Below are 20,927 nucleotides of genomic sequence, written 5' to 3' on the forward strand. Positions count from 1 at the left end.
ACTGATCCTGTAAGAAGTACTAGCTTAAACTTGGAACTCATCTACAAAGCAAATGCCATTATTGTTCATTCAATACCCATTTGAAAGTCTATTGTCACATTCACATTGAGCTCCTGCACTACAACGCATTAGACCCTGAACTAAATTCCTATTTTCAACTGGGTGTGATTGCAGTGAATGATCCCTGCCAGTCTTCCCAGTCACAGAAAGATTGGACATGCATTAGAATCAAAGGCAGAAAATAGGTTTTTTTTCTATTGTATTAGAGTACTTCATTATTGCCAGTTCTTTACAGTGAATGGTAAATCCTTATGAATTACATCTTTGGCTGTATTGCCTCACACTAGAAACTGACAAAATAGTCTTTGCTTTCTTTTTACGGCCATCTTGGTCAGAATTTTGTCAACTGGACAATTTAACAGTGTCATATTAACATTTTTGATCATGTCTAACCACAAAAACACTATTAGATCCACCTGATGCATCACAAAACAAATGTATTTTCTACCTCTTGCCACCAGTGAGTAATATTGAAGAGTATTACATGATTAGCGCGTTTCAAATAGACATAAAGTAATCTGTATTGACTTTTGTGGCTTATTATCCTTATGTTCTTCCACAACAAACAACTGAACTGAAGAAGCGTAGTATTCAAGAATGTCAATAGATTTGTTCTCAAGCTGTTCAACTTGATTGATGCTATATTAAAATAACAGACCACATCAGTAAGGAGTGGAAGAAATCATTGACTTCTGCAAGAGAAGAAGCACGCATTCCTTCTGATGCATTCGTTGTTAGGCTCCTGCAGTTTTCAGGATAAAACAGGATGTTCCAAACTTGGCTAAAAAAGCTAAACAAGAGCAAAACAATAGGAAAAAATGTTCCAATTCCCTTGAAATTGGAATTTTTACTACTAAATGAAAGCAGAAAGTTATAATAAAATGATCATTCTCATTGCAGATGCGATCAGGATGTGGACGAATGCGAGCAGACCGACTGTGGTGAGGGTAGCGAATGCATCAATACACCAGGCTCCTTCTACTGCAACTGCACTCCGGGATACGAGGATGGGGATTGTGAAGAGGCGGGAGGCGTAGACAACGACACACAGGTACAAACTTTAATGTTGACAATTCTTGGTTGACTGATTTTTTTCTCTCTATCTTTTGTGAAGAAGATTGCTTTAGATTTAGTCTAGTCTATATATTTTTTAAGTGCTGACACAAGGTGAAGGCTTTAACAAAAAAAAATTGTTAACTTGTCTAAATCCTAACCTACAATGCAGTTGGTAATTAATTTTTTAGGCCTTGATTTTAAAAATGGAAAATCTGGTGTGAGGGATCGATGTGTATACATCTCTAGAATATACCTGCAAACTTTCATTCAATCTGAATGACAGATAATTTAAGGAATAGATTTAAAAAAAAACAAGTGTACACAACCCTAACAAAAATATAAGCCTTAAGTTGACAGGTCTTCAAACTGTACGGGTTATATTTGTATTAATTTGTTCATTTTCCATACCGCTTATCCTAACAAGGGTTTGTGGGGGTGCTGGAGCCTATCCCAGCCAAATTGTAGATAGGTTGAAGCCCAGATTCATACCTAGGGCCAATATAGAGTGCCCAACCAACCTACTATGCATGTTTTTTGGTACTTGAAGGAAACTGGAGTACTAGAAGAAAACATGGAAACTCCATACAGTGAGGTGATCAAGTTGTTGGAGTTTTCCTTCAATTATTGAATACAAAATGTGGGACAGTTGTGGGTCAAATTGTGTTCACTTTCAAAAATCCCATGTTCTAAGTGTCAATGGTGTGCATCCTAGGCGGAGCCGCTATCATACGTCGGCCCGGGCGAGATTATCGGCATCGGTGTCCTGGCATTTGTCATCGTCCTACTCCTCGTCCTTTTCGCCATCTTCCGAAAGAAGATTCCATTCCGGAAGGACTCGGCCCAGACGTCCGGTGCGGCCTCTGACGGGGCCGTCTCGTCCGTTTCGGCAATCACGGAAACGAGCTACATGCTGCGCAAGACGGGAGTGGGCTTGGAGGGCATCGAGTTCAAGGCGGTGCGCGTGTCGGGCTCGCCGGGAAAATCCAGCTCTCCCGACGAGGCCGGGGGGGAGGTGGGTGGAGGCCTGACAGGACCACCGCAAGTGGCTGTGAGACCCAATGCTCACTCGCCTTTGTTGGGGAATAGATACAGCAGAGATGGGGATGGAAGCAGGGTAAGTATTGTACGTCATACATTGGGCATTGGATAGGATTTCATGGAGTGACATAGACTTTCCTCTCCCCCCTCTATCATAGCTGAGCGGCTTCTTGTCGGACATGTCCGATTCACGCGGCAAGCGACGGGGCGTGGCCGTGTGCAGCGTGGCGCCCACCAACCTGCCCCCGCCGTCACCCTGCCGGCGCCTCCGACAACACAGCCCGGTTCACAAGGTGTCCTGGGAGGGCGGCGACACGGAAGTGGCGCCAGAAGTGAGACGGCGGGATGAACGCGAGGAAGAGTGGAGTCAGAGAGCCTTTGAGATGGAGAGCACGGAGGGCAGCAATGGTGAGACAGCACGCGCCATAAAAAAACAAAACAAAACAAGCCGGCTAAGGTTAAGGTTTGAAGGGAGTTTGAAAGTGGGTTTTAGGCTTCAACTAACTATATTTTGATTTTCAAAGACACGCAGTGCTGAATCTTCTTTTTGTTGGCGCCGTTGCCATGGAGACAAAGCACTTCCCACTGACCTCAATACACTTGAAACGTTTTCGACATCAATTCTAGTGAAGACTTTTGATGAATAAATATGAGCAATCATAGTTTTCAATTTCTTCTTTGAATAACTTTATACCCAAACAGGTTTCGATTGGGTCCATCAAAAGTATTGAATTAAAATCAATGTAATTAAGATCTTCAATGATCCAATATTAACTATAAAGTCATTGTAGGAATTAAAATGAAAAACACTTCATTGAAACACACATTTTAATCAAAAACCCTGGTTTGAAAACAAATTTTGCAATTCAAATCCTTGTTTGCAAACTTCAATTCTTATTCTGAAACATTGGCATAAAATCAGTGTTTTGCGTTATTTGTCACTGGCGCAATCCCACCAAGTTTTTTTTTCACCATCCAATGAATGAGTCGGAAGTATCTGTGTTCGTTAACATCAACTTCCTACTCGCCAACATTGATTTCCTCCTCAGGGATCGGGATGTCCTCATTGGGGTGCCACGCTCCCCCACCGTGGACGGAAAGCACGCTCTAGGGTGTCCATTCCATCTTAATTAGTGCCCCGGTTTTGAGCCATGCATGTTTATCACGGGATATTCGACAGACTGATTGGTCATTGAAGCATGCTGCTGAGTAATTCCTTCAATTCCTCTGATAAATAACTTGAGAAGAGCAACATGGGAATCCTGAGCACTTATGTTCATTATTTTTTAACCTGGCTCCAGAGTCTACTTTAAAACCCAAACCCTGCAAAGTATCATTTGAAACACTTTCATGGGCTCGGAAGCCCACTTTAAAGCACTTAGTGTTGTTTGATTCTCTAAACCTTGCTTCAAACCACAGTTTGTTTTTGTTAGGTTTTATGTTTCTGTCGATGTGCATGGATGTTAGTATGCCTGTTCATATGAATGTATATGTACAGTATGTATTTCCATCTTTGTCTTAAATATAGGCATCAGAGGGCCAGATTTTGTGTGGCCTATGAAAGTAAATCACATATAATCCACTTCATGTCTTGTGGTAAAATAAAATGTATGCAAAATTTATATCTAGTCCAAAATGTAAGAATACTTAGCCGGACCCCTTTTTATATGAAATGGATGAAAATTAAAGAGAGTATTTAGTATTTTACTTCTTAGTTTTTAAAATTAAATCAAGAAAATAAAAAAAACTTTTCTTTTTTGTATTGTTAAACATTTCAAATAAGTAAAGATAAATAAATAACAGTATATGGAAAGAAATTTGTCCTTTTCCTTAACTTAAAATAGAGAATATTAACTCAAAAACAATATTTGGACATTTCTGATGCCTAAACAGTTTATCGACTATCAAACTCCATAACGTTTAATTTGCTAATTGATTAGACAATTATTCATAGCACCCTTATATTATCTGAACATTTGTTCGTTTGCCCCTCCCAATCAGAATAAATTCAACATCTCATATCGCCATGGCAGCCAAATGAGTGAAATATTCACCTAGAGATGAAAACCATAGTTTTGTATACAATCTATGAGTGTCTGTGGGCCAGTCGGGGTGTTTTTGTGTCTTATCAGTCAGTGTATAAATGAGTTTGTCTTTCTGAGAGAGTGTGTGTGTGTGTGTGTCTCATCTGTCAGCATGGAAAAGAGTGCATTTCTGTGTGAGTGTGTCTCATCTGTCTGTGTAGCGATGCGACTGTCTCACTGTGAATGTGTGTGTTTCATCTCTGTGTCTTTGTCAATGTGTGTGTGTGTTTTCAAAGTGTCTAGTGCATCCACAAGCAGTCAAGTGGCTGCTCTCTCTTTACTTTGATTGACAGTGGTGTTAGTGATGGGAGGTTGTGGAGGGTGCTATGTTTTTTTCTTTCTAATACACACACACTTGTGGTCCAAAGGCATCAAAGCATGACGAATGGTTGTGGAGAGAACAAAGGCTCCGGTTCAGGAGTTTTGTGTCAACTTCAATAGAACTTACATTCTTACAACACTGCTAACAAAGTTGATTGTGTTGTTTATGTCGATCTGTGTGTGTGTGTGTGTGTGTGTGTGTGTCCAGGTGAGCGTTCACCTGTGCAGAGCGACGCCATTGGGCTTTCGTCAGACTCCATGTCAGAGGAGCTCAGCTCGTACACGTCGGAGTCCTTCGATGATAATGGTACGTCAACAACTTATCGATACATAGCCATTTTGAGTCCAAATATTAAATGTCTGTCCGTATTTCTCCAAAGCTATATATATTTGTTCAATGTAAATTCATCAAGAGGTTATAATAGGACTGCATGCTCATAGTATTACAATGCCATTCATTGTACGAGACACCCAATTGATGGGTTGAACATCTATTGAATGCCAGCTAATAATTTAACAGCAGCCTATCAGGAAGGCTCAAGATTGTATTTGTTTCAAATGAGTTAATTCACCCTTCTCAGTTAAAAGGGATCAAACGTCCATCGACATCAAGGGCAGCCAATCATTTAACAGCGAAAGTGTATAGCAGGCCTATGTGTGGAAAAATTTCAATTTAGTTTCAGATTAGAGTTTAGAGTGCACCAACAATTGTAATTAGAGAGGTTGCTACCTCACTTATATTTTACAGATATATAGTGACTAACAATAATAGTAATTTAAAAAAAATAAAAATAGGAAAAGCTTCTTGCAATGATGAGGGAGCTTTGCGCTTAATTGTTAAAAAACTGGTACTTCATTAAGCGGGAACATGAAGTCGTTAACAAGATTATCACTTGGGGCGCTAACAGAAAAAAATACTGGAATACTTTTTTTTCTTGTAGACAACTCGATAGCATTGATCTTTCACCTGCTACCAAGAAAGTACACAAGTAACACTCTAATGATGTGTGCGCATCTCTGTGTATCCTCTCTAATTACGAAGAACTGTGAAACTAGATGTGGAGAACACACACATGCAAGTACTAGTCGCACACAAAGAACGTTCCAAAAAAAAAATCGGGTACTTAGTGTTTCACATGTGCACCCACTCGCACATTGTTCAAATTAGTAGTTGTCAAAGTGTGTGTTTGTATACACACAGCCTCCATCGTGACAGTCATCCGTTTGGTCAATGACACAGTGGACCACATTGAAAGTGAAGGTCGGTATAATCAGCATGTATACAGTATTATTTGCATATTTATCATTAGGATTGTAATTTTTCTTTGTTTTTAGTGTCCACTATGAACAAGGAGGAGTGGCAGCACAGTGCTGGTGAGTCTCATTTCAAATATCCTATAGAAAACAAGGAATAAGTATATACTTGGTATTTGGTATGTTTTTTAAAGGTATTTAGTTTTTGTTGAACAGGTGTATTGAAAGGAAAAACAGGCCTGAAAATAAGAGGATTGATGTTTTGCTAAGTAGGCGGTGATGGTAGATGGAATTGTAAATGTCTTGGCTGAATGAATGCATTGAAGAGCACAACGTGTACCCTCTCGTCTCTTCTTAGTAGCTCATCATTACAACAGCCTGTACTTGAACTCATCAATAACTAAATACTGTATGTGTCTCATTCTTTCTCACGCCTCATTAACACCAAACTCAATTATGCGCAAGTGTCAAGTAGTGCATGTAACATTGTTAGCGCACTCTCATGCGGATGTTGCTTCATTTGGATCCGCATCTAGTTGAACGACGCACCCATCGGAACCAAGATATACAATAAACGTCATAATCATAATGCTGACATATTTGCTCTACAGTTAATAAACACAGTTTATCACCAGTCAATAGATGCCCAATCCATTTGAACTGGGAGTGTGGCAGTGGAGAAAAAAATAGTCATTGATTCACTGCCATCCCTCCCACTCCAAATGAATTGGACATCCACCAGACATTATGTTCCCAAATCTACACATTTTCACCACATTCACTGCTACTATTCACGCATTGAAAAAATCTCTGTGGCAGTTTTTGCACACAATCACCTTCATTTTTCAGTTTTAATCCAGAAGCCAAAATTCTGGCTGATGGATTGTTCTGCCCCGCGGAAATTTCCAAATGGTGCGATCGGTCTGTCAATAGATTAGAAGACAAGTTTTACCGGCAGTCATATGAAGTCAACAGTTGGAATTCTCCTGTCAGGTTGAGGAAGGCATGTTGGCCCTAACTGAGACGTCGGTTATCGACTTTTATGTCTTGTTCCCTAGCAACCGATGCCACTTCTCCTTAGAGCGCAAATCTCGCCTAGACAGAACCCCCCACCCCCCAACAAAAGAAAAAAAAGAGTGAGGGCGTTAAACTTCAAAGGTGACAAAGAACTAATCTTGACTTTTTTTTTATAAAAAGGTATCTTAAATAATCATCATCATCATTAGCATGAAAACAACTCATAAGCCTAAACCTTCATAAAACTCATTCATTACAAATGTCACTTGTGATGGCATGAAGACTTTTCCTTGCTGAAATCTAGCACGCTCTCAATTCCTTTTGACACAGGAATTCCACGAGGCGGGGGTGGAGTTCAGATGGGTGCTGGGCCTCTAAATTTGTGGATTAAAAAGGGGAGTGGTTAGGTAAAGGGAGACTAAAAACAAATGTAAAGTTATGTGCAGAGCTATGTTCAAGTGTCCCAAAATCTCCCAAAAATTAATTAATCCAAGCCTGGAGATGCCCAATGATATCCAGATTCCATCCTAATTTACAAAATATTCCATCACATAGCTCCTTCACCACTGGAAGATTTTATCCCAAAAAAAATCCAACACATTAACAATGGCTGGCTCTAGATGTGACTGTGTACTTCCCTCAAACTTAAACTCCGTGCTCCCAATGAGAAATCAATTTAACCCAACCAAGTCTGAATGTGAGTACCTGTACCCGCAGCCTACCACTGGGATCCCTCCAGGCAGACCTCCACCTGGTTGTCCCCCAACCGCCTGCGTCCCCCCGAAGTGGGTTCGAACTACGACCCGAGCGAAGACCAGCAGAGAATTCGACGCGGAGGAAGTACCCGCTCCCTGCAGCTGGATTTCCCGGTCCGGATCTCCGTCCGCAACACGTGCCGGGAATGTGCGCCCGAACCTGGGCGGCGGGCCTTCCAGTGGGAAAAAAACCAATCGGGCGAGTGGCAGCGCAAACGTTGGCTGGACAGCGAAGGACGGCAACGGAGTAGCGAGGAATCGCCCGTCTACGAGGAATACCAGGAGCCCCGACAGGACTCTGAACGCGGTGAAGACTTTGACGATCTTTACGACACCTTGCCCCCCGCCCGAGAAGCCTACGAGGGTTACCCGTCAAGTCCGCCGGGTCTCAGTTTACACCCGGCCCAGTTACTGCCCCCTTTACGGGCCTGGGCCCCGGGATCCAGAGAGGAGGCCGGTGGCACGAATCTGGGCTCCGGCGCCATGACTAGTTCTGGAGACGAACTGGAGAGACTGTTGAACCTGGTGTCACTGCGAGCCAGAAGGGCTACTCGGACCAACAGAACCTCCACCGTGTCGGAACCCGCGGCGAGTTGGGATGGATTCAAATGAGTGACCGGACTCTTTTCTCATCTAGCCTTCTATTAACTCTTTCATTGTCGTTAACGGCCATAAACAACCAATCGCGTGGCTCTTTTCAACCCTAAATTCCAATGAGTTTATGATGAGTCGACATCCGATCTGTTCAAACTAGGAGAGCAGCCAGCCAATAAAGGAAAGTTCATTGGATGCCAACTCTCCCAGTTCAAACGAATTGGATCTCTATTGCCATGATTGGCCGTCCAAGGATTGAGATGAATGCCTTCTTTGTACAATTACTCCGCAATTATTTATTTCATAAGGAGAGGTCATATGGCGGCTGAGCAGCCGGCACATGAAAGAAGAAGATAATTAAAGGAAGACACTTTCAAGAGCGTGCACACACGTACACGTACAAACACGCCGCCTTGGATTTTACGCCTTGTTTTGTCACTGTGAATAAATTGTGTACATTGTGCGCAACTGTGTTTGTCTTCTGTGGCTGCATTTCACCTCGCGCTCTATTTGAACTGAAAGGGCTGGCATTCAAAGATCATATTTGAATTAGTAATCATGTTTCAGCAATAGACAGCCCCATTAATTTCGTTCAGGAGGCCTAGTAGCAATCATTCAGTGTCAGCCAACATTTTTTACAGGAAAACCTATACTACGTGTTGATTCACTTGCTTTGGCCAATCTATCTAGGATGATTGGTTAAAATCTTGACAAATTCTTCCATGTCAAAATAACACCAGTTGGCACTTTGAATCTAATTTGGCAGCGCTCATGTATCATGTCAAATTCTTCTTCTTGAGACATTTTTGTGGGTCACGATACCCTTGCCTACCAATTTTTATGTTGCAAAGTAAAACTGGGACCAGGAGCGACATTTTCCCAAAAATGGTCGACTATTCACAAGGGGCCATTGGCAATGAAAATAATGTCCCAATGATGTGTCTTTTAAAAACTATATTTAAAAAGCTTGAAATTGTTTGATAACTAATAGACTCGTTGGCTCCCATCATCCTAGTGCTGTCAATTACAGCCGATAAATTGAATCCCGACAAAGATGAAAGTATTTGTCTCCGATGACTTCCCAGGGTTACTGAATGTTGATACAGGACAGAGTTTGCAGTGAGCTAAACATATGCCAAGAATCACAGAGAGCAAAGGGGTGAGGAAGAGGAGCATTGCTCTCACTGACACCAGGATTACACACCCAGAGCGAAACCTAATCTGTGTGGACGACATCTGCCCGGCGCAAACACACACACTCACAGCTGGAATGGACAGAAACAGCATCTCACGCAAGCGCCTTTCATGCATTATTTAGCGATGCTTTAATTTCAACGGTGTAATCAGCTGCGGCAAGGAATCCCAGTGTGTGTGTGCATGCATATGTGAGTGTGTGTGTGTGTGTTTGGCAGATGATTAGCCGGCCAATCCTGTGGCATATGCTAGGAAGAGTGTGGACCAATGCTTTTGCGTTAACCGGTACTGTTGTGCACTGAATAATGATGATGTATTTGCATGGTAGGATTTTATGTTTAGATCTACAAATCCATTTTAGGAATATTGAGTTTTTGCAAAGAAATGAATTGATTAATTGCTTCAGATTATCACTGGCGTTTAAAAAATATATTTAAAAAAGTAAAAAGATCACAAATATGCTAAATTTATGAATGAAATGTGATAAAAATGTTTTCTTTCAGTTGCAAATTTGTTTTGTGCATCAGTAGTGCCTCTGCTGGCTACATCCAAGTACTTTTGTCAATTACATCCGTTAAATTGAGTCAACATGATTAATTAATCCAAGAATTTATCAGATCCTATTTAACAATACACAAACACACTCAGAAATCAATCTTAGTTTTGAAAACATTTTTAAAACCCTTTTAAGTTCCACCTTCTGCAAGCACTGTCTAAGATTAATTGCGTCTTTTGCTTTTTTAATTACAGACACTCGCAATACACTCGGAGGCGTTGATGTAAAACATGCACTCGCTCACATCAATCCTCAGTCAAGCGCTAAGTGGCCCACCGCTTCGTTAGAGCAAACAAACTCAAACACGTTAGCAGCACATATCAAGGAGACGTGGGCACTCAATGATCAACAAGGTGAGGAACTTTAAAATATTGTTCAACTACAATGCCAACTACAAACAAACAAACAAAAGCATGTCAAAAACTACACTATGAAGCCACATCACGGCCTTATAGAGAAAAATAAATAATATATATTTAATACCATAGATAATAGTTCAAATTCTGTACGCCGTATAACAACTTACGTACGTTTTTTTTGTCAAACTGATCTTATTGTACCCATTTCGGCTCTAATCCGGATATAGCGTGTCAGCAAGCAATGTACAGTCAAGCTGTCAGCGTCATACAGCAACATCTACAGAATCTTGCATTTTATGCAGCGACTAATTGGGCCCTACATCCAATTTGAAGCAAATTTTAGACTTTTAAGTGTGTCCTATGTGAGTAAATATGTGCCGCGTTGCATTTGCACGTTTTTTTTTTATTGCTTAATAAGGGAAATTGCAATCGTTAACAAGGGGAGCAATTGGCCGAGGTTGACAGGTATGCAATTCTAAAATATAGTCTCATGAGATAATCAATATTTTTGGTGGTTCAGCCACACAAGTGAACAAAAAACTATATAAAAAGTTGGACTAACAAGGTTTTCTAGAGTTATTAAAAGAAAAGAAAAAAGTGTTAGACCACTCCAGGTATCAGCAGTTCTAATTATTACATATGGCATTTTAATCCTATCATGCACAGAGTTGGTTACATCTAATGAACCTCCTCCCCCTTCATATCATCCACATTTTTGGTGATGACACATCGAGTCCAGACGTCGTTATAGGTCGTCCGACACACGCTCCTCTTTGGATGAATGCTTCCATCACATCCAAGACCACCAAAAAAAAACACCCCAAAAATCCATGCAAGTGATGCTGAATAATTGTGCGTGCGTCATACAAGGTCCGGAGATCAATGACGGCCATGATGATGCAATTTGTCCGTCCCGACCGAGCTTTTCCATAATGACGGCGAATAGGGAGATAACACGCTTTCCGCAAATGCGAGGCGAGTTTTTTTTTTTTTTCCCTGTTCAAACGCTGACCCACAAACGCTTGAGTTACACGCAATTACGCGCTCCGTACCAACATGACCTCAAAATTAGGGTTTGCCTTAAATCCATAGGAGTCTTTAAAGCACAGGTGCCTAAACATTTTTTCTCTGAAGACCAATTTCTGAAAAATCTAATAATGTAAGGCCTGACTTGAAATCTTTAGATGTCTTTCATCATCAATGGCTCTGAAAGAGTCAATTGGCGACTACTAGTAGACAGAAGTATTAATTTTTTTAGTATCTATGTATATATTTGTATGTTAGTATGTGTGCTTTCATTAGAAATGAAAACTGACTATCAAAACAAAAGATAGCACATATGTATATGTATATATATATGTGTGTATGTGTGTATATATGTGTATATATGTGTGTGTATATATATATATATGTATATATATATGTATATATATATATATGTGTGTGTATATATATATATATATATATATATATATATATATATATATATATATATATATATATATATATATATATATATATATATATATATATATATATATATATATATATATATATATATATATATATATATATATATATATATATATATATATATGTATGTATATTGTTTTTAATAGTTTGTTTTTTGTAAAGTAAACTGAGACAGGCTCCAGCACCCCCCACAATCCTTGTGAGGATAAGCGCTACAGAAGATTGAGTATTCCTTCTTGAGGAAAAAAAAATAGATTCCCCCACAAGAAAATCAACAACAACAAAAATCTAAACATGGGACTATTGTGCATTGGCACACAGAAATTGAAATAGCATTGCAAGTGCAAAGTTGGCAAGAAAACTCTTTGGAATGTTGTGCAACTAAAATAGGAAGTCAAGGGTTTTAACATCAGGTAAGCGACAGCCCCTGATAGCACGCATGCAATTAACATCAAGTAGTTTGAGTGGAAAAAGGTGAACGATTGCATCAGCGCGCTGACACGCATTGCTGATGTTTTGCACACATATCCTGCCATTCTGGGAGAATAGAAACATGCAAAGGTGCGTGGGAGGCTGGGATGTGTTTACTTGTTATGTGCGCGCCAAGTCTTTTTCCAAATCAAAGTATTTTTTTTTTCTGCTGCAAAAAAAAAAAAGCTTAGAGAAAATAAAATATGTTACATTACTATTTCCTAACATGTGAATTTACATATCTTTCAATGGTAGCCGATATTCTAAATGGATTGGAAAAAAAACGTGGAAATACTGCCATTTTTTGTTGGGGGGGGGGGGGGGTGCATTTTGGCGGGTGAACATTGTCTTTGTGGAAGGAGAAAATTTTTGGAAAATAGTTTGGAGACAAAAAAAATCAACATAATATATTTTTGAATGGAAATTTGAATTTTGAGAGCATTTTATCCTAGTTGTTTACTAGTCGAAGTATTATCCATTATAACTGGAAGGGCAATGTTCTTCACTACCAGCTCCCTCAGTTCAAATGGATAGGACATCTATCACTGTGTTTGGCTATTTTTTTTAACAATAATAACTTGTAAAACATTTTTTTTTTCAGTTGAAAACGATAAGCTTGTGTGCTGCATTTCCGTGAAAATGATGTTGAGCTGACAGAGGTGAGGAGGGGGTGGGGGGCATTGTGAGAGATTGAGGGGGGGGGGTGAGAGAGCAAGAGAGAGAGAGAAGGGGGAGTGAGAGAGGGAGGGGGCAGACTGAGAGAATGTGAGAGTCAGAGAGAGAGAAGGAATGAGAGTAAAAGTGAGAGAGAGAGAAACCTATAAAGACGCGTGGGAGACCCAGTGATGTGTTAGTGTTACTCGCGCAACTCAGTGGGGAGGGTGTGCATGCATGTGTGCTTAGGTTTAAGGTGGGGGTGTGGCAGAAAGGCTCGGGATGGCTTTTCTTCGGGAATAGCATCCTAATGTTTGGGACCCTTTTGCTCCCGTTTGAAAAAAAACGGAATAAATATGCGTGAATGGTCCAGCTGAGCAGGAGGAGAGAGCGCACACACTGTGGATGAATGACATTTTGGAAGACTGGTGTAACTTTAAGTAGGTCACACGTGAGTGCTTTCCTCTGCTTAATAAGTGTCTCGGTGAGAAGAACAAGATAAAGGAAGAAGAAGAAGAAAGAAGGAGGAAAAAGGAGGAGGAGGAGGATGCTCGGCGGGACGTGATGCCCGACACCCTGGCGCTCCTCCGCAACCGCTCGGAGGAGCCAAGAGCCCCGACCGGCGAGGAGGGGGGTGGCCGGCCCGCCTGGGTCATTGGCATCCTGGCCGGGGTGCTGATCTTCACGACAGTGGTGGACGTTCTGGGTAACCTGCTCGTCATCATCAGCGTCTTTCGCAACCGCAAGCTGAGAAACGCGGGTAAGTACGACTCTATTCATCATTGCATGCTTTGGGATTTTTTGTTACAGTGGACGGGAAACATTTTACAAAGACGCAAAATGATGAGGCCAAAATAGTTTCAACTCATATGAACCAAGCTTAGTCAAGTCAAATATAGCTGGAAAAAGTGTGTTTTTTTTTAAGATTTTGGGGGAAAGCAAAAATTCAAATGTTCTGAAAAACTTAAAAATAGCAGAGTAAAAAAAAATCCTCTTTTGATTCCCAAACAACTTGAAGACAAATAGTAAAAAGCCATGATATTTCTGCAACTATTTCTACATATTCCTGACACTATGATTTATTCATTCACAAGCAGCATTTGAAGTTGGGCTGTTCATCCTTTAGCAACAACCCCCATCAACCTTAATACATTTCACATTGTACTTCCACCTCTATTAATGTTTGTATTGCCTTATTACATAAACGAAGCTCTGGTAAACTTATTTTTATGCAAAAGCCTGTTAAATCTCAATCTGGTCAAAATATGTCCATTACATTTGTTTGGACATGTGTGTTTTGCACTTGTTATAGAAGTGCACTGTCCGCAGGCTAATTAAGCCTTGAGCGGCTATTATGATAATGCATTGACAGCATCGATCCACGGATGGATGGCCGCCCGGCCGCCCGCCCGCCTTCCCGACTGCTCTTTTACAGCAGCAGACACTCAGTTAGTGGCGACAGCTCCCAAAGCTTGCCAGGTGAAATTAGTCGAGAAGCATGATGACATGCTTTCTAGGACACTCATTCCTAGACTTCCAATCCGTTTAAACTAGGGATGGAGCCAATGAATGAATGTTCATTCTAATCCAATGCCAGTCAAAAAGTATTGGATTTATAGTGCGAATTAGAATGGCAATGAAATATGAGTCCTCCTAAGTTAAATGAATTACATGTCAATCAATGTCAAGGGTTGCCAATTGAATGAATATTATGAAATTTAAACATAAACCTTCAGAGGTTTTAGCCATTATAGAAATATACTATTTCTGTTTTTGTTCATTTAAATCATTTTTTTGCTAACATTATTATTCATTCACTGCTTTACTCAAGTGTATTTTAGTGGGTGGTGCGGTGAACTAGTGGTTTGCACGTCTGCCTCACAGTTCTGAGATCAAGGTTTCAACCCTAAATAGTCGAGTTTGCATCTTTTCCTCATGGGTTTTCTCCCAAAAACATGTGCCTACTTCCCCAAACTGCCTGTAGTCAGGTGGGATTAGCTCCAGCACCCCTGTGCCTCTCACCAGGAGAAGCCAGGAGCAATGAATGAATTATTATTTATATAAAATAATGACAACAGGCAACACCTGGAAAGGAAATGTTCATACTACGTGGCCTCCCACTGACCTAAAATATGATTTCCAAGTGTCTGCGCACCCAGTCTTAATGATCAAAGTTCTTTTAATTACAAAAACACTCCTGGAGGGTGTAGAGATTCACTCAATTCCTGCTGGTGGTGGTATGATTGTAAGTTGGGATGGTCTCTGTGTCCCTACGGCTGACTGGCGACCAGTCGAGGGTATACAATGTCTTTTACTTAAAGTCAGTTGGGGATAGGCAAAGTTTACGAGCATGCGGGGTATGGAAGATGAAATGTATGTATGTTTTTTAGCCGCAATAGAAAATAAACTTGGATTCATGGCAAATATTTATAGCCTATCTTCGTCAAGGGCCGTGAATGAGTTAAAAGTATCTATCCCCTGCTTCACATTCCCTCTCCCCTCCTTGACTTGGCCTCACTTCACAAGCCCTCTGATCTACAAGGTGCAAAAATCCATTTTTTCCACTCTCACAGTGCCCAACACACACACACCCTGATTTGTTTCTGCTCAGCTAGACCCGAAAAAAAGGTTCCCGTGAGTCCCAAGGGATAAAAAAGACACATTTGTATAGCACAAAAAATTGCAATGAGGAGTTACTTGTCACTGAGAGTAGAGATGAGCGATAATGTGTCATGCACAACACCAAGCTGAACTATGGGGTTTGTTTATTTACCACGCTTGTTATTTCAGTGTCACTGGTTTTGGAAGCGTTAGAATAAAATATATGTTTTGATCGTAGTTCCACGTGCAGTAACGATAGTACTTGGGTTCATTGTGGTATCTTTTTAGTACAGTGGTAACTCTGCATACAAAATACATTTGTTCCAGAAGTAGTTTCGTAACTTGGATTTTTGATGTGGAAAGACATATTTTACATTGAATTAGAATAATTAATTTTTAGATGTTTCAAACTAGTGTCTAAAAACGTTTAGAATATAGTAAAGTCCATTTTGCATGAAGTGTGAATGCAAATGCATTATTTAGAGATAAAAAATGTAAGAAAACTAGTATATTAATCCTTTAAAACCAATGAGAAATGTGAAGGAATTTTGCAAATGAAAGCAATCAAGATGTAATGAAAAAAGACCTCAATAGAATTTTTCTTCAACTTTTCTTGTTTTTGTCAATTTTAGACTTTTTCTTCCAACAAAACCTACATATTTCTTCACTTAATTCAAGAGTGTTTGCATGAAAGAAAACTCATTCAATGCTTGCATTTTTCTATAAATGAATGGACTTCTTTAAGAATGGCTTTGTGCAATAGACTAATTTTTGAAGAAAAAAAAAGGAAGAATGTCTTGCTTTTCTTGACAATACTACCAAGGTTACATGTTTTCTTTAGTTCCACTCACCATCGCTTTAACTCGTAGTCAAAGCTTCTGTTTACGGGCCAAAAGGAACAAAATGAAGTCAAGTGATTTTTTTTTGCAAAAGGACAAAAAGCATGTTGGCCTTCACCAGTGTCATTCGACTTGAATGCAGACTTTTGCACAATTCTGAGGAAAAACACTCGGTGCTATTTTGAAAGGGGCATTATAGTGGGCGGTGTAGAGTTTTTAGCCACGCGTTGCTGGTTACGCCACGGCCCACTCGTCCACAAAGGTCAAGCCCTGCGCTCTCTGTGCATTTCAGGTGGGAAAGCACCTGATTGAAGGCTACTCGCTGACGATGTGGGCAAACAGTATTTGAAGATGACTCACTGTGGGCTTCACTCTCACCTACAGTGTGTACTGTTAGCATAAGAATAGCAGCATGGAGGAAGTTAAGTAATGCAAAGTGGCCCACTATCACCCAATGCTTTTCAATGATATGTAGTACAAAATATCCTTTTTACTCCGTAAAATCAGTATTCCACCAAATAATACATTTTATTTTATTTATTTGGGGGGGAAAACTTGGGGAAAAAAACGTAACTTTTGAATTAACATTAACTGACCTGTCAAAAATTCATCACAGAGTAATACATACTAAAATTATGCAGAGTAAACAGAAGCGGCATATTAGGATTCATATTTATGCTCAAATGCAAAGCTATCTCGTTATCTACTAATACTTGACGAGTGGTTTTGATCTTTAATTAGCCAGATAACTTTCATTCATTATCTGTAGCGCTTATCCTTGCAAGGGTTGCGTGGGGTGCTGGAGCATAACCCAGCTAAGTACAGGTAGCAGGACATGCTGAATTGGTAGACAGCCAATCGCTTATACCTAGAGGCAATTTAGAGTGTTTAAAGAGCCTAACCTGTATGTTATTTGTTTTGAAGAATCCTATTAAGTGACTATTTTAAGATTCTCTAAAAGCCATTAGCCCGTTCATTTGAAAAACCCAGACAGCTCCAGCAGTCATCGGTCAGCAACTTGCTATTTTTCAATTTACTTTAAAGGATCATGCCCTAAATTGTCAGTACTGCATACTTAAAAAGGGAAAATCAGTAGGTATCACATTGAATACAATCATACAACATGGCAAGAATTTTATATATATATTTTTTCCCCAACATATTCTACTACAGGCCTAGTGAATCACCTAAAAATATGTGCATGTGCGCACACACTGCATGGGTCCAAAGTGTTTTTTTTTTGTAGGGGCCTCCTTTGAAGAGGATTAACGTCAAAACCATCACACGTTAGTTGCTTCAAAGAGACTCTATTTCAAATCTACAAGTGCCCCCCTCTATTTCACTGGCCATCATTGCTACTTTTCCCCCCATAGCTCTCAGGCATGTTAACAGAATGCTTGGAAAAAAAAACCCCAACTTGAAACAAAAAGCGCCAAAGCAAACACTTTTTAATGACCGATGAAGGAACTGTGGCTGCATATATCATCAATATCGCTTTTGTTGAGAGCCATTTGCTCAAAACGTTATGTTCACAATCCAAGCTTTTCAAAAGCTGCTTCATTGAAAACAAACTGCAATCTGTATCGCTCGACTGCAGACGTTTTTTTTTTGTTATTGCTAATCAAAACATCAACAGAACTGGTTTAAAATAATGTGGAAATGTTACTTTTCTTGCAAAATGTAGGGTGATATCACCAGGATGAGATTTCCATTTTTATAATTCATCTTTACTGCACATTTTTTTTTAACTGCCAGATGTCTAGAATTGTAGTTTGACGTTTATTTTTAATTATTCGTAACTTGGTAAACTAAAACAAAAGTATTTATCTTCTTCCATTGATTCTTGCTTGGATATCTAAGTACATATACGCATTTATATACACATTTTCTTTGTGCAAATATCCTATTATATAGAAAAACCCGAGGCTTATATTCTTGTGCATGATCTAACCGTTTTCTTGATAAATTTGTTGGATGCGTCTTAAAGTTCCACCATCATAGTAGCCATAGTGACACATTTTTTATAATAGATCTCTACTTATAGGCTGCCATGAGTGCAGTCATCTGAAAGCTTCCATTTTGGATTAATGCAGCCTTTTTATGACAATTTCCTGAGGACATGACAAAAAACACAAGCCTTTAACGCTTGAAGCCATTTGCGCTTTGTAGACCTTTTGAAAAATCTGGAAAAAAAACATCCCAAAAATTACAAAGCAACACTGCCACTTTGGTTTTAAGCGGCCATTTTTCAAGGGCATCTCTGTCACTGAAGCCAATGCAGTAACATAAAATTTGGAAGGTATATTTAGAATGAGGAGACCTCATAGGAGTCCAAACAACAGCAGATGTTTGGGTTGAAAAATGTATTTAGTATATTTTTTAACCTTGAAGAACAAATTTATGGCAGATTTTGTCCAAATTCGCTACTAGGATTGCAGGAGTATTGCTGTTAAATCCAATGAAACGTGATCCTCCAACGGTATTCCTATCAGTTCAAATGGAATGTACATCTAATAGGCTCTCACCATCCTTTTCGTGTTGCGGAGACGCTCGGTTTGACGCCATGTTAGCGAATGTTTGAAGCGCCGCAGGAAGTGATCGCCCGAGTCGAATGGATCGAGGCATTCCACGAATTCACATTAAAACTCAGCGAGTTAGACTTACATTTGTAAGGCAACGCAACTTCTCGGTTAATTTGACACCGGAGTCGCTTAATCCCCTGTGTCTCTCTCTCTCTCTACCCCAACGAGTATGAGGGAGCTGGGAGGGGGTTTGGTTGTCTGAATTTCGGCATCTTTTTCTAAGAGACGTTTGCGAGGATTCCACATGAGCTTCCTCACGTCCATACCAATTACATACATCGTTTGTCATCCCGCTACGTGACACGCTAGACGGCTTGTAAATGGGAGTGCAGAGGCGGGAGCTCACTGTCGCTATCGGGCCTTGGAGCAAAAAACAACAGACACAAGGGGAAGGCGGCTTCAAATCATCAAAAAAAGGAAATGAAAAAAATGTCAAAGGCTTCTGCCCCAAAAAAAAAACAAAATCAATTTCTCTTAACATGAAACCGAGACACTAAGGTGTGTTTTATCACCAATGGGATTGTCAAAGTGTTGCAAAGCCAAATACATGCGAAAATTTGTATATACATCTTCTTTAGGTTCACTTAAACTAGATTTAAAGGTTTCATAAGTATGCTGTACGATATAAAAGAGTAGTGCTTCTACTTCTAAAATGAATTGGTTCCCAAAGTCGTTTTGTTACTTGGCTTTTTCGTAAGTAGGGGCATACTTTGGGGGCATTGAATTTAATACTACCTGTTAAACCCTTTTAAAATGAAAAAAAGCATACAAATTCTGTATGAATTATGAATGCAATTGTATTTAGTCTCAGTATAAGTCGCGCAATGAAAGGGGAAAAATCCTATCACTGTCATTGAGAGGCATTTAAAATAAGATTTTAAAATAATTTAAATGAGAATAGAGGCAACAAAATACTGAATATGTATATTTCTTAAGTTTGAAAAAAAGTAATTAAAAGTTTTGGGAAAATTACATGTGATTGTACAAGTTTGCGGCCTGCTGGAGCCCTGTAATTTTTTTTAAACTTATTTTACAGTTATTGGGTCAAAAATATAAAACCATCACAGTGTAGTAGGGTGCTTATGATTTTCAGTATTTTTAGCTTGTACTTTGAAAAGATGTGTTTCATGAAGTTCTGCAGAAGTAAAAGTAAACTCATTCAGTATTTTGGTCTCTAGCAAAAAGAGCCAACTATGGGATATTTGAATGAGCTTTTAAGCTTCATCTGGACTAGGTCCGTATGTCTCTTGCTTGTGAAACTTTGTAAGTTTTGTTGCATGCTGGGGGACCAAAGTCAGTTGTTGGTTTTGTGGTCCGTAGCGGGCCAGGCGCCGCCGGAAGGCCATATGTTCTCCAAATGCACTCTGTGAAGCCAAATATCACCAGGAGGTGGGTCTGCTAAGTGCACGAGCAATGAAAGAAAGAGTCATCCCACGACCCCTGATTCCCCAGCCTGACTTTTCCAGTCTTTGCTTTTAGTGCTTTTTAATATTCTCCTCATCCGTTTTTAAAAACGTACTTTTGCCTCTCGTTGCATTACATTTTTTTTTCTCTCTTCCCAATGCGACTGAGCAGGAACTGGCTAATGTATTCTCTCGGTCTCTCGAGTCGGCGTTTAATCGGAATACGTCGGAATCTCAAAAACGGCAAATGGCCGCGGCCGGTTGTCAGATCAATGGGATCCCGTTTAATCCAGGGGAGATTTGGCTGAGTGTGAAAAAGGTTTTTACTGACAACTGAAGGCAGAGAAGCCCGATTGGAGACTCATTTTAAATGAGCGGAATGGAAATGGAGGGCTTTAAGACGGGCGGGTCGTTAAATTCGGCGCAGGGCTTGATGAGAATGAATTAATTCCAGTTTGGGAAGGATTGAGAGCCACGCATGAAAATTGCGACACCCCCACCATTGTACGTCCCATTGTGACAAATATCAGCCGCTTTTCATCACATCCCATTCATACCAGCTGCGACTGATCTATAATGCGTGTCGCAGAGTGTCCGCCAGGCTTTGGAGAGGATT

General features: G+C 40.0%; 2 protein-coding genes and 1 long non-coding RNA gene across 6 annotated transcripts in view; 2 read left to right on the forward strand and 1 right to left on the reverse strand.

The window, feature by feature from the left end:
- fat3b (FAT atypical cadherin 3b) overlaps positions 1-8,651 on the forward strand; it is a 48,659-nt gene extending 40,008 nt beyond the window's left edge. The window contains exons 46-52 of the mRNA XM_077739825.1: positions 961-1,111; positions 1,829-2,230; positions 2,313-2,562; positions 4,768-4,866; positions 5,761-5,820; positions 5,895-5,933; positions 7,548-8,651. Of these exons, the coding sequence (XP_077595951.1) occupies positions 961-1,111; positions 1,829-2,230; positions 2,313-2,562; positions 4,768-4,866; positions 5,761-5,820; positions 5,895-5,933; positions 7,548-8,197 (1,651 nt within the window). The 3' untranslated portion in view covers positions 8,198-8,651. The remainder of the gene's footprint in view (positions 1-960; positions 1,112-1,828; positions 2,231-2,312; positions 2,563-4,767; positions 4,867-5,760; positions 5,821-5,894; positions 5,934-7,547) is intronic.
- Positions 481-6,877, reverse strand: LOC144212182 (uncharacterized). Its single transcript, XR_013329729.1, has 2 exons — positions 6,766-6,877; positions 481-2,530 (listed from the first exon to the last, which is right to left on the reverse strand). It is a non-coding gene; the product is annotated as an uncharacterized LOC144212182 (long non-coding RNA).
- Positions 8,652-13,027: 4,376 nt separating the features above from the next.
- The window catches only part of mtnr1bb (melatonin receptor 1Bb), a 35,344-nt gene continuing 27,444 nt past the window's right edge, over positions 13,028-20,927 (forward strand). For all 4 annotated transcript variants that reach the window (XR_013329833.1, XR_013329832.1, XR_013329834.1 and 1 more), the window contains exon 1: positions 13,028-13,646. Coding sequence is in view for 1 of the 4 variants with exons in the window: in XM_077741038.1 (XP_077597164.1) it covers positions 13,451-13,646 (196 nt within the window). In the remaining 3 variants the exon portion in view is untranslated. The remainder of the gene's footprint in view (positions 13,647-20,927) is intronic.

This window comes from Stigmatopora nigra, chromosome 19 (assembly GCF_051989575.1).
Source record: "Stigmatopora nigra isolate UIUO_SnigA chromosome 19, RoL_Snig_1.1, whole genome shotgun sequence".
Classification (NCBI taxonomy): domain Eukaryota; kingdom Metazoa; phylum Chordata; class Actinopteri; order Syngnathiformes; family Syngnathidae; genus Stigmatopora; species Stigmatopora nigra.